This window comes from Hemicordylus capensis, chromosome 1, assembly GCF_027244095.1.
Source record: "Hemicordylus capensis ecotype Gifberg chromosome 1, rHemCap1.1.pri, whole genome shotgun sequence".
Lineage (NCBI taxonomy): Eukaryota > Metazoa > Chordata > Lepidosauria > Squamata > Cordylidae > Hemicordylus > Hemicordylus capensis.
The window spans coordinates 356,840,227-356,854,822 of record NC_069657.1 but is presented as its reverse complement, the minus strand read 5'-3'; the positions used below and the strand labels follow the sequence as shown (position 1 = coordinate 356,854,822).

General features: G+C 40.5%; 1 protein-coding gene across 12 annotated transcripts in view; it reads right to left on the bottom strand.

Moving 5' to 3' along the window:
- Window positions 1-14,596, bottom strand: part of UTRN (utrophin) — a 567,675-nt gene that overhangs the window by 397,803 nt on the left and 155,276 nt on the right. For 8 of the 12 annotated variants that reach the window (XM_053290644.1, XM_053290686.1, XM_053290679.1 and 5 more), the window contains 3 exons: window positions 14,342-14,522; window positions 10,571-10,719; window positions 1,801-2,013 (listed from right to left, as the gene is read on the bottom strand). In XM_053290644.1, the coding sequence (XP_053146619.1) occupies window positions 1,801-2,013; window positions 10,571-10,719; window positions 14,342-14,522 (543 nt within the window). The remainder of the gene's footprint in view (window positions 1-1,800; window positions 2,014-10,570; window positions 10,720-14,341; window positions 14,523-14,596) is intronic. The other 4 variants (XM_053290655.1, XM_053290762.1, XM_053290671.1 and 1 more) reach the window with 1 other exon arrangement.

The following is a 14,596-nucleotide window of genomic DNA, read 5'->3' as shown; positions in this document are numbered from 1 at the left end:
GAGTGACTTGAGGGGAAACATTATGCATTTGGACTTCAACATATAGCGTTTGAAATGGCAATCAAACATCCTAGTGATAATTTCATAAAGGTAGTTGCAGATATGGAATTTAATGGAGAGAGAAAGATAAGGAAAGAGAGCTGGGTGTCATTGGTTTATACAGGAAGTCATTATATTGATGAGATTACCCAGGAACAGTGTAGAGAAAGAATAGCAGTCTTGAACAGATCCCTGAGGGATTCCAATGGTGAGGAAAAGCTTCCTTCTGTGGAACTGCAGAATGAGCAATTACATAGGCAGAAAGAGAAGCAGTTGATGACAGAAGTACAGAAAGCTAGGATAAAACTAATCAAGCAGGACAAAGTGATCAATTGTACTGAGGTAAAGGAGGATGAAAACAGGAAGGTGGTCTGGCAGACTTTGGATTGGGAACTGAACTCTCTTCTCTTTTATGTCAGCTATATAGTCTGTTTCAACAGATGATTTAGAAATATCATTTTTTGTTCTTCACTGATTATGCAGACTTACTGCCATCTTAAAAGGACACATGTTCTGCGTGTTCAAAGTCCTATTGTTTTTATTTGCATTTCAGTATAAAGGAACAATTTATGTCCAGATTCTTGGGATTTTTTTGCTCTACCTCCAGCTTTTGGAATTTTTTCAGCTGACTAAAAAGGCTTTTGATTAATTTGTAAAAAAAACTTTTAAGAACAGTAAAACACAATAGTATCAAACATTCATCACAGCTTATAGTGTGTATAGCTTATAGATACACAATGCATCTGACCAGCAGAACTGAGCAATGAATAAGCTGATATTTTCTTTAATAGGACTATTATTCACAATGCCCCTGTCCTTTATGAACATTTTACATGCTTAAAACAAGTGGCTGCATATAATCCTTACTAGTGCACCAAAAGAGAAGGTTCTTCACCAGGAACTTGCAGGGCAAAGGGAGCTTCACTCCCAGTAGTTTTTCACTCTGATTGGATCTTTTAGGACACAGATGCACACACACAGACACGGATGTGCACATGGACACAGAGTGACAGTCCCAGAATCACTCCCCATCTATGAAACCTGGCAGTTTGCTATGACTGCAGCAGGATTTCAGCATTTGAAATGTTTTAATAGCAGGGTTGCTGCCAACCAAACACAACCCTCCCACTCCCATCTTCAAAACGCATGTGATGAAAAAGTCCCATTATCTTCAGAGCGGTTATTCTAAAGGAATTTCAAGACACATTGTGTACATGCCAAGGGTCTATCTACTGAGGGGAATGAACTTCTTAAAAAAACAATCAAAAGAATGAAAAACAACCAATGAACCAAGACGACTCAGGTTTGTTTGTTTATGTATTACATTTTTATCCCACCCATCCTCTGAAATCTCAGGATCCAGGCAGCAGAATGACCAACCCATAAAATTAAGTCAACAGCATTTTGGAATCACTTCTAGAACAGCAAGACTTACAATCTGCTGCAGCACAAACCCATGGGCAGGTGGGAACTGAGTATTGTTTTTTAATGCCACTCTTCAATATAAATATTCACAGGGCAGCTTAATATAATAAAAATACAAAGTAAAATAGCAATGATTAGAAAATTATAAAACTTATAAAATTACAGAATGAGCAATTCAAAAGCCTAGGAGAATAAAATGACTTCATCTGATGCCAAAACGTTACCAAAGTGCAACACATTATAATTCATAAGTACAACCCCATGTACAACAAATTGTAGCAGTAGGATTACTAGAAGGCTGTTTAAATAGATGTTCAAAATCATTAAAACATTTACCTCAAATATTCTCAGTTTGGAAACTATTTCTTCTAGTAGGTCAACATCTTTAGAAACTTTGGTCTTTAATTTATCCCTGTATCCCTGTAAACATTTGAATTCTTGCTTGTAGAGCTTTGATTTATCAGCAGATATACGCTTCTCCAAGTCCTGAGTGTCTACAGCAAGTTTATCTACATCACTTTTCTGGTTTTCTAGAGTTTCACAAACTGACTGTAGAAAAAGATTAAGCAAGAACAAAAAACAAACACATGTATTTCACATTTGAACAATAAATGATACTGCCATATTCCACATAGTATATTTAGTTCCACATATTAAAACAAAGAAAATGTAGTAATGGATGTGGCTCCTGTCTAGCTCCAGAATTTTGTTTCATGAGAAGATGCAACTTGTCTCCCCAGCTGAATAAATTCAAACTCCTGAATTCTGTGTTTGTGTTTTAGGGCAAGAATATTTTGCAGGAAACATTACTAGGCCACTGAGGTTCCCCCCTAACAACATACCTATTTGCATCCATTATGGGGCAACCCATAAGACAGTTCTGAAGAAAATGAAAAGGGACTTTCTGGGAAACAGACTTTGGTTGGCCAGAAGCACCTATCATTGCCTGCCTTTGTATTAGTAAACATAGAGAGGCTAAGCACAATTTCCGAAAAAAGCCATTCCCAAAGGGCATTAACAAGGGCAAGATTTATAGCTGCAACCTGAAAGAGAAATACATCACTCTGAAAAGGCCTCCAGTAAGTTGAATTAAATATGGGCAATATTAACCCTCTCCCTACAGTTCTTCCTGAACACCCACTTGCAGTTTCTTCTTCAACCTCACCCTGCCAGGCTGCTTCCACATTATCACTAGTACCCAAGTTCAATGTGGAAGCTGCCTGTGGTTTGAAAAGAATAAGGAGCAGGGGAGGGATACACACATGGATATGAGTGTAAGGTACTGATGTCAAAGAGACCACAAGATGTGAAAACATATCTCGCAATGCGCAGTTGGACCACGTTCTTCCTTTACTCAATAAGAAAAGGACCTAGGTCAACAACTCTCTCCCTTCTAAAATCACATGAAAAAGAGGAGGAGAAGAGAAGGAATGCTCTCATCCTACACTATTTGCTTACAACAGGATCAAACCATTTTGGCTCTCCCAACTCCCATCATCCCTATTGGTTGATGGCTGGGGATGATGGGAGTTGCAGTCTAATAGCAGCTGGAGGGCAGAAGTTGTGCAGCTCTGGTTTACAACATCTAGTCTAATGGTTCTATTCCTTGCCTCATAGGAAGCAGCTATTGACAGTTCTGCAACAAAACGTCACGTCTAGAGACTAAGCAAAACAACTCACTAATGTTTCTGTAGCTTTTGGCTATTTAAAATAAAGGAAATGTTCTATGTATATATATATTTGATGTATCACTTGCTTCTTGGCCTCACTTCTTTATATTTAGAACTGTTTCTACAACACATTTTATTTATCACAGCTATTTTACTGAACAGCAGTTTTCACATATAAAAACCGTGGGGACTTCCGGTGGACTCTTCCGGCTGAAATGGCGGCTTCCCAGTGAGCTCCGTGGGCCCCCACCTGCATCCTAAAAATCCGGTCCTTTAATGAGCTAGTTAAGTACTGATTATCACCTTCAGAGAGAGCTCACATCTGTAACTACCTATTTAGCATATCAGATGGCTTGCTGAAGCTCCTGCCCCTGCTATATTTGACTTCAAACAATGGACTAGCGAGCATTCTCCCTCCCCCTCCAGCCAAATCTTTCTTATCTCCCCTTCCCTCCTTATGTCCCGGGACACAGAGACTGTTCTCATTGCCATTGTTATTGTTGTTCTGCCTCCTGAGAGAGAGAGCAGGAAGGTGCAGATTTGCAAACCTGGAGAGACGGAGGAAGGAGGGCCGTGCCACTTGGCAGAATAACAGTTGTAGGATTTGAGGAGGAGGAGATCAAGTAAAGCTCCTTTGGTGTCTCAAAATTAGTCTTTGGAGGGGGGGATCCTTCCCTGCCTTTGCTTTTGCTCCTGAATAATTCCTTGAGAGGTGAGAGCCCAACGGAAGAGGACAAAAAGAGAAGGAGCATTTGGCATTATTTTAAGTGGGCAATATAGAATTACAGAGGAGGAATTGGCTTAGTCTACAAACTTAAATATCTAAAGCAGGTTACACTAAATCATCAACACCCTCCCCTAAGCCATTCTTAATAGCAGAGCAAGAAGAGGACAGAAGGAAAGTGGGTGGCAACCTGGGGTCAAGAAGTAAACGTAACAGAGTTAAAAGTGGGACTAAAGCAGTCCCCAAGATGTCAAGCTCAGACAGCACAGCTGAGGAAGGGGTAGATACCAAAGCCCTCTTCTCCCTTCTTAAGGAAGTGGCAAGTGACACCAAAAGCATAAAAATGGGTCAGGAGACGATTAAGGCAGAGACAGGTGAAATCCGGACCTCCATGGAACAGCTCACCTCCAGGGTACAAGAAACTGAGGAATGCATCTCGGCAGTGGAGGATAGAGCCTCCATTACGAAGGACTCTCTCCTACAAACAAATCGTGAACTGGCATCTTTTAGAGATAAGCTGATCGATCTGGAGGGTCACAGCTGAAGAAATAATCTGCGTTTAGTGGGGGTGAAAGAAGGCTCAGGAGACCGCAACATGATTGATTTTGTCACCATTTTACTACGTCAAGCCTTGGACCTCCCCAATGACTACAACCTTGAGATTGAGAGAGCTCATAGAGCCCTGGGGTCCACCCCAGCAGTAGGTGCTCCACCTCGGGCCATCATTATAAAACTACTGAGATTTACAACCAAAGAAGATCTCTTCGCAAGGGCCAGAGAGAAAGGTTCTCTTTGATGGGGCCCAGATAACGGTCGGATCGATCTATTTCATGATTTCCCAAAGGCAGTCGTGGATCAAAGGAAAATATTTCAACGCTGCAGGATTTGGGCTAGAGAAAAGAATGTAACCTGCTTTTTCAAATATCCTGCCATTCTTTGCTGCATCCAGGAAGGCAGAATACATCGCTACAGCGACCCGGCCCAAGCTGAAGCTTTCCTGCGGAGTTTGCAAGCAAACGGCTGACTCTTATTTACATAGGGTTTCTCTCGAGCGGGGATCTTTCCGAGACTGCTTCTGTGAAGACGCAAGTCACTAACCCTGGAGATTCAGCTGCTGTCAGGCCTTTCAACAACGATGGCAAGAATATAGACTACTCCTGGATAACTACCATGTACTGGCCTTTGCAGTGAATGGGCGGAAGCAAGAGCTATTGACCATTAGGAGGGTGAAGTTGATTCCAAGTTTGGAGTTGCTGTATGTTAGTTTTGTACTGGATGTGGGATGGGGGTGGGTGGGTGGTAACTGGGAATTCGCCCCATAGCTGGCCCTTCTGGAAAGTTTAATAATGTTTTCCTCACTTTTCTTTTGCTTCTATCCCCCAATTCTCTCCTTTTTGCTGTTCTTCATTTCCCCACTCTACTGTCTCATAACCACCTTTCTCACCATTGCTTTCACACCTACAAATGCTAGAACGGCTAACCTAACATACATTGTGTTTTACAGGAGCTCGAATCAAATGTTTTTCATTCTGTTTTCTAATATAATTATGTTGAGTTTTGATGAACTCCTGTTTTGGATAGTATACAAAGGACACACACACCCCGTCCCGCTGATGCACTGGAATGGAACTTCCCGAATGAGACTTGTCCTCTGGCGTCAGCTGTGGGACTCCAGGTCATGGGCCTTAATAATTCAAGCTCGAGAAGGGTGAGCCTGCGAAAGAGACCAGCTGGGTCTAAAATATTAAATGCTAGGGCTATAGATTCTCAGGCAATGTATGTCCTTAAAATTATCTTATGGCAGGACATATGAATTTAATTACCTTCAATGTTAAGGGACTAGGAACACCACAAAAAATGAACCCAAATTCTTAGGTATTAAAGAGACAAAATGTAGATGTGGCCTTCCTACAAGAAACACATATGGCAGAAAAAGACATCCACAGACTTAAACGGAGCTGGGTAGGCCATGTTTTGGGGGCGGGGTCCTCTTCCAAGTCAAGAGGGGTGGCAATCCTAGTTCATAAGCACATCATGTTCAACCCCCTTAATGTAGAGGCAGACCACCTAGGAAGATTTATCATTGTGGAAGGCCAGATTGGGCCCAAAACCATCATTTTGGCTAATGTGTATGCCCCCAATGAAGATTGCCCCTCCTTTTTTACAGCTTTACATGCTAAGCTTCTTGCAAGGGAGAACACTAACTTATTTTATGGAGGAGACTTCAACGAGATTCTGAATCCCCTAATGGATAGGAGCACATGGCATTCTGTGTTATCTAAATCATGTGTTCTGTTAAATAGTTTTATGAAGGACCTTAGCCTCTACGATGTATGGAGATTACTACACCCCAAAGACAGGGACTTTACTTTCTTATCAAAATCCCATAAGACAAGCTCTAGGATTGACTTCTGGCTCTTGTCCCCAATTTTGGGGAAACAGGTAATTGCATGTGATATTGGCCCACTCATCATCTCGGACCATGCACCTGTGGTATTAAAAATACAATTGACAGACAGTGGAGACCAGAAGCAGAAACATTGGAGACTAAATACATCCCTGTTAAAGGACCCCAAATTCATTACAATGATTGGATCTGAAATTCAAGAGTTTTTGAAGTTTAATAGAAAACCTGAGACTTGCTTTGCACTTCTTTGGGATACCCTTAAGGCTTACTTACGAGGCAGAATTATAGCCTTTGCCTCATTTTAAAAAAAGGAACAGCTCAAGAACATTAAAGAATTGGAAGAGAAACTCAAAGTGGCTTGGTTGGAATAAAATACCAGCCCAGCCCCTCATTCCTACTCTAGTCTTCTGAAGCTACAATACGAAGTGAATCTATTACATGCCAGGCAGGCTGGCTTCCTTCTAGCTTGCTCAAGGCAAACGTACTGGGAATCAGGAGAAAAAGCTGGCAAACTGCTGGCCTTTAGAATCAAACAAATACAAAATCGCTCCCATATAGCAGGCATCAAAGACAGTAATAGGCATTTACATACTGAGAATAAGGCAATTAACGCAGCATTTGAAAATTTTTACTTAGCACTATATAATCATGTCCACTCCTATGGGTGTGAAGATATCCAACACTTCCTAGATGAAATTTAGATTCCAACCCTCCCTGATACACAAGCCACACATCTTGCCGCACCCATATCCTTGGCTGAAATCCAGGAAGCAATTAAAAAAATTAAACCTGGAAAGGCCCCAGGCAAGGATGGGTGATTGGTCCATCTGATTGGTACAAAACATTCTCTGATAACCTAGCCCCACTACTGGCTGAGGTGGCTACCGAAGCTGCAGATACACATGAATTGCCTAAAATGATGTATGTAGCAAATGTGTCTCTTATACCAAAACCACAAAGGGACCCGCAGCAATGTGAAAATTATAGACCAATATCATTACTGAATGTTGATGTCAAAATCTTTGCTACAATCTTGGCAACCCGTCTTAATAGCTGTGTACATACAATTATACATCCAGGACAGGTTGGCTTTATCCCTAAGCAGCAGGGAGCAGATAATATACGTCTGGTTCATAATCTTATCCATATTGCGTCCCGTAAGACCGACCAGGCTCTGCTGCTGTCCCGTGATGCTGAAAAGGCCTTTGAAAAAGTATATAGAGACCTCCTCTTGGCAACTCTTGAGAAATTCAGATTCCCTACCTCTTTCATAAATTGGGTGCGGACAATCTATAAAATGCCTTCAGCTAGGATCAATACTAACGGCCAGCAGACAGGACCCATCTCCCTTCAGTGCGGGGTCAGACAGGGCTGTCCATTATCTCCATTGCTCTTCAACTTGGCCCTTGAACCTCTGGCTTGCGCAGTGAGGCAAAATACAGGTATTAAGGGGATCGAGGTAGATGGACAAGAACATAAAATTGCATTATATGCAGATGACACCCTCTTGTTTCTTTCCAAACCACAGGAATCCATCCCTAAACTTATGGAATTACTATACCAATTTGGAGACCTCTCTGGATACAAAATTAACTGGCACAAATCCGAGGCCATGTCCATTGGGAAATTGCCCCTCTCTCATAGGGATATGCCCTGGCCCTTTCCTTGGAAAACAGACTCCATGAAATACTTAGGTATTCTAATTACTAAACAACTTAATCTAATTGTCAAAACTAACTTAGATAAAATACTTTCACAGATTAATATGGGCTGACCTTCCGCTGAGTTTGTGGGGTAAGATAGCTGTTGTAAAAATGAATGCTATGCCCAGATGTATTTATACTTTAAGAGGACTTCCGTTGCTTATTCCTCAAAGATACTTTAGAGAAATTGACAGAGTTGTGAGGAGGTTCCTCTGGGGTAATGGCAGGCCTCGGGTTGCTTTTAATAAACTCCAGTTGGCTGTAGACAAAGGGGGCTTCAACCTAGTGAATCTTAGATTGTACCATAACACGTTTTTAATTGCACAAGTTATCCATTGGCATGCCAACACAGATGGGGAAAGGCTAGAATGGGCTCAAGTGGAGCTAGCAGAACTGAAACCCTTGGAGGGATGGGAAGCACTTGGCTCCAGATATCTTTAACATCCCCACTACCAATCCCCTACTATACTAGCAGCCCAACACGTCTGGAAGGAACTGGCAAGGCAACTAAACTTCGATCCCTATGTCCACATGGATATGACACTGTGGGCTAACCCACATATATTGATAGGCAAACAACCAATTTGGTGGAAACATTGGATTGATAAAGGGATTTACCTGTTATCACAGCTGAAAAATGCAAATGATAGCTACAAACCCTTTGCACTCCTGCAAGAGGAATTCCATCTACCTCCGGCTTGTGCCTGGCAATATATGCAACTGAAACATACCATATCAGCTCAATTCGGTCCAGACGCCTTGGCGACGCCAGCAACTCCAGCTATCTTTGGGCTTGCCATTAAGATGGCCTCTCTCCCAAAACTAAATAAGTACCTATATGCCAGTGTGCATAGAGACATAGACCCTGGGTTAGATTTACTTAGGGACAAATGGAACTTGGAACTTTCTGATAAACTGTCACCTGAGCAGTGGCAAAATATTTTAAGTAGTGTTCAATGCAGTACATTGGATCTTAAATTGAGCCTCATCCAGCAGAAGATTATTTTCAGGGCCTACTGGACTCCTCTGTACCTTATGCTATTAAAAATGTCCTCAAATATTAACTGTTGGAGATGCAATAATCCACAGGCCAATTTAACACATATGTTCTGGGAATGTTCCATAGTGCAAGGCTTCTGGAAAGAGGTCACTATGCGAATTAACTTAGTGCTGGATTCATCTCTTGCACTGAAGGATCGAAATGCAGTGTTGGGGTTTATTCCAACCAGCTGGGGACTAAAATACAGCTCTAAACAATGGCTTTGGCTGAGCTGGTTGCCAAGAGGTTGATATTGAGGCTGTGGAAATCTCCCAATCCCACTCGGTGTGAGGATTGGGTACAGGGCCTGCTTAAGCTTGCGGCACATGAAAAATGGGCCCTCTTAAAGGTAAATAAATTGGATAAATGGTCTGAAATTTGGGATAATTTTCTTAATCTTTTCTTAGAATAAGAATCCTTCTGACCTATCCACATCTTCTAGTGCAATGGTGATTCTCCCTTCTTCTCTTCCTTTTTTCCTCTTCTGTTTTTCTTTCTTTCCTTCCCCTTCTTCTTTCTTGGGGGGGAGGTGTATGGGGGCGTGGGGGGGCAATTTGGGCATGTTGTTGTAAAATATAAATTGTTATAAAATGTTTAAAAACATTATTTTAAAAAAAACACACATAAAAACCGTGGAAAATATGGCAGAAACCAATCCCTCTTCCCAATGGTACATACAGACATTAAGTCAGCTTAGTTAAGCATGTAATGGCATGAAGATATAGAACTAGAATTCTGCTCCCTGCCACTCTCATATGACTGCAGTGGGCGGGTTTGTGCTCTCAGCCCCCTTGAGGCAAGCACGGAGGCCACCGTGTTGGAGTTTGTTACATGATGCAGGCCAGCCAATCAGATGCTAGGAGAGGCATTTTAAGACGCTGCCTCCATAGAGTTCCTTCTCAGTTGCTTGGACTGAGCAGCCCTCCCTCCCACCCATTTCAGTGAGGGAAGTCCAATCACCATTTGGGACCAAGTAGGAATTTTTGGGGTCACAACTACCTTGGTGTGGCCTTTTTTAGCCTACTTCTCAATGAAACTGATTAAGGGTTGTCACCTTTTGTTTGGTCACTCACTGAGTGCGGGTTAGTTTAAGTGTATTAATTAGTGTTTGACTGGAGGACCGTTTAAGGTGAGTAGGCAAGCCAAGGAACAGCCCTTGCAGGTTTTGTGGCCCTTGGGTTGGGATCTGCCCCTACTCAGGGGCAGGCCAGCACCCAACACTCAGAGTTTTGAGGCCTGGGTGGGTGGGGCTGCCTGACCTCCCCTCAGCGGGGTTTCATAACAGCGGGGCTCTTATGATGTTCGAATTCCGTTCGGGCAGAACTAACACTCAGTCTGTTGCCCAGGGTTGGGCAGTCCTCATGAGACTGACCCTTAAAGTCAGGGTAACCGCACTCTGAATTGTCATGCCTTGCTGCAGGATTTGTGTTATTTAAATTAATAAAATTGGCCCTAGTTCATCCAACTATACATGTCTTGTCTTTATTGGGGCCTGGGGGGTGCAATGACTTTGCTTAAGCATATCTGAACTGAAATTTGGTAGAGTGCAAACAAGAAACCTACCTTTGTCTGCTGCAAGGCTTTCTCAACTTTAGTAAAGTCATTCACCGTATTCATGATGGACTGTGCCTTGCTTTCCAATTTATTCAGCTCATCCTTCAGTTTCTTCATAGCATCCAAATAATCCTTGGAAGACTGGCTTTCCAACTCTGCTTTTAAAGTAAAAATGTAATGCCAACTCAGCAACTTGTTTATAAAAATTGAACAATGGACAACATTTTTTTTACCAATTTCCCATAACAGAGGTAGATGTGCCAGTCTCTCTTGAATGTTTCAAGAAACAATGCTCCTTGACACCTGAAACAGCTGTTCAGTGTGGGCTTCAAAAAATGTTTGTGTTTGCAATATTCCTCTCAAAGGGATTCACATACAGTTCCAAGCATGCCACAGAACAATTAGAAAACTCTGTCATGCTATCAAATGCTTCTCTTAAAACTGATCTTAAATCTCAAATCAACTTTCTTAAGGTTTTTTCTGTATTTCACCAAAAACACTGCAGGTTACATAATTTAGCATTGGCTAATTTTGACCAATATGCTCTGTTATAAGTTTTCCATAAGGAGAGGTATCCTTTTTATTGAAGTTTAACTTTAAGCTCTTCAGGATGAAATACAGCAGTAAGTTATGTTACAATTTTGTCCACATTTCTAAAAGTCTGAAATTGCATTTTGGAAAGACTTAATATTGTACTTCTATACTTGGAAACTAAACTGTGAAACACTGCACTTCAAAACTAAAACTATTACAATAAATAAATAAAAAGATAAAATAAATATCCTCTTCTTTGGCAATACATATTAATTAGATGAGGCCATGACTCAAAAGATCCAAATGGAGAATGTCAGCAAAGGGCTACTGACCTAGCATGCCTTAAAGGTGGGACTAATTAAGTTCACCTACTTCTTACAGTATCTGAACACATTTTTCTTAAAATAGAAAGCATTTATTTTTCTCCTTCACAACTATTTCAAGATGTCAGCCACTGTTACTTCTTTCAAGGGAAGATTGCTAGTCTGGCATACTACTGGAGTAGTATATCACTGGTCAGAAGTGAATTCTGAGAAAGTAAGTTTATTTATCCAAATGTTCTGCCAGGGACTACTGCACCACAGAGCAATCATCCATATTGTGGCCACTGCGTATTTCGATACACTTGTAAAATGAGCAGCTTGGGAGCTCAACTAAGTAACAAACAATATTTATCAAAATCATTCACTACCTGTAGTACATGAATGTTGTGTATATCATTCAATGTCCATACAAGAAATTATATGTAGGCAAAACCTCCAGACTCCTCAAGAGGAGGATATGTATGTATTTATTTACATTTCTAGCCCACTCTATTCCCAAAAGTATCTGAGCAGGTTACAATAAAATCAATATAAAATATAATGAAAATACAACATTATAAAATAAAAAATACAGTGCCTAAGAGGGGAAGAACCACTACATCTCTAGTCAAAGGCCAGGGTAAAGAGGTCTTCACCATTCTCCTGAATGTGCACAATGTCAGAGCTTGGTGCACCTCAGAGAGGAGGGCATTCCACAACCTAGGGGCCACCACCGAGAAAGCCCTCTTTAGGGGAGCATCTGTGTAATATTAAGCACAGGAAAACAGGTGCTCCAATGGTGAGCCATTTTGTGGGAAAGTGCCATCTAGCAACAGATACATTATTTGGGGCAGTAAAGGTAAAGTGTGCCATCGAGTCGGTGGCAGTAGAGAAGATTAATTCAAGCAATTATAAAGTCCTATTAAGAAAAGAGATCTGGTGGATCTTGGAGCTAAAGATTCTGACCCCACAGGGACTGAAAGAAATGCGACAATTTCCCCCTTTATTTTAAATACCATCCCTTTAGTGGCTTATCCTTTTAAAAGCAAGGAAAAAACTAACTATGAATTCTTAGCAGAGCTAAAAGTTAGAGTTGTGCTTTTAAATGGAATTACCCATGAAGCATTAGCAAAGACATTAGCAAAGACATTAGACATCAGCTGAGCTTTCTGTCAGAAGGCTATATATTCATTTATATATTCTTTTCCTTTTACTTAAGTTTGGTGTATAGACTGGATCTCTTTAAACAGAGATTTCTCATCAGATTATTGGATTTAAGTACATCATTATTATAAGTTTTATGTAAGGTTTTGGTAAATATTATATATGTGGTTCTCCTTTGAGATTTTACTGAGTGCATTTATATTTATCTAAATTTTAGAAATGCCCCTGAAGAAAGCTTGTAACTGTAATTGGGCACATCAATGCATGTCAATAAAAAAAGCTGGTCTACCATTTCCAGCATCTTCAGACTTGGTCTTTCTCTTTGCCCTTATATTAATCTGTAAAATAGTTACTAAGCAATAAGTTGTTATTTCCCCCCCCTAATTTACCTTCTGTTAAGACATCATAAAATCCAGTCTGCATATTTTTAAGGAAAGCTATTAGGCCTAACGCAGTACTTTTCCCAATCTCTTAACCATAGTTAAGTGATCAGGAATTCACCACATTAAGGTGCAGACTTAATATAATGATGAAAAAAGATAAGGGGTATTTCTAGTTGTCTGGAAGCAGCAATAAATAGTTGTAACTTTAAACATTGACATCTGTATCTGGCTGATTTAAAGTATTAAGCTTTATATATGTAATTTTGTTAAGCTGCCTGATGCAGACATCCAGTCACATGGGACATAAATGAAATTATCCTTATTATATTTACACTGATATCTTTTTAATTGAAGACAATGAAAATGAATATGGGTCCAATTTTAGGTATACTATGTGACTTTTTAGATTAAACCAAAGCAGCATGTTTAGTAGAAAACAAAGCCACAAACCAATGCCTACTAGAGCCTTCGGAGTCAGGCGGTATATAAATTAAATAAATAAATAAATAAATAAAAATAATACTAGTAATATATATTTAGAAATATTTATTCTTTCACTTCATAGGACTCCAACAGTATATGTATTAATTAATTAATACGATTTCTATACCGCCCTTCCAAAAATGGCTCAGGGCAGTTCACACAGAGAAATAAATAAATAAGATAAACAAAATGGGTATCAGACTAGCAATCTTCCCTTGAAAGCAATAGTAGTGGTTGCTAACCTGACTAATGAAGTCCTTGTGCTACTATGTGAGTGACAAGAACCTTTGTGCAACTCCCTGTTTCCCCCTGAGCAAGATCTTTAAATTCCAGAGCACTCTCTGTGCAATAGCGGAAACACATTGATGACCCTAAGAATCTAAAGTATCTTGTGCAACTGGGCTCATGCAGAAGGACAGGAGGAGTTCTACAAGGGCTCTCATCACGCCCCCACAGCCCCTAGAAGTGCAAGCACTTCATTAGGAAGTCAGCCACTGAATTGTAAGTGTGTGTCTTGGAACACTTATCAGTTACACATAATGTTCATACAAATGCTTAGAAAATATATTTTTGACATATTATAATTCAGTGTATTCCATTTTTTTCTGAGCTGTTTTTGAGATCATGGGTATTAGAAGTTACTTATGCCCACAAAGCAACAATCTTGATAATGCAGAATCTATATAAATGTATTTCATACAGCAAATGGGGGGGGAACCAAAATGAACTACAAAACCTACACCATCCTTCCATTGAGACTGCTTTATTTATACATAGTATCAGTAAAGATCTAAAGTGAATACAAAGCAGCATCAGTTCTAAGGCTTTTGCTGCTAACAAAAAGTAGCAAGACAGCATGACAAGCATGAGATGTCTTTTCCTAAAGAATTCAAACAAGTTAAATAAATGCACACCTTTCTTTAATCGCTGTTGAAGAAACTCCAGTTTCTGCTGCACAGACTTGAAACGGTCAGTCAAAGCATCGAGGCTATCCTCAACAAAAGCTGGAACAGCAGGCTGGGAAGCAAGGGCCTTGCACTTGGCTTTCAGGATTTCAATCTGAGGCCTCAGACTTAATAGGAGAGTGAGTTCTCTCTGTGGAAGGTAAGTGTGCATGCAAACATGAAAAACTGTTTCAACAGCACCGATTTCACATGACTAGTCCAGGT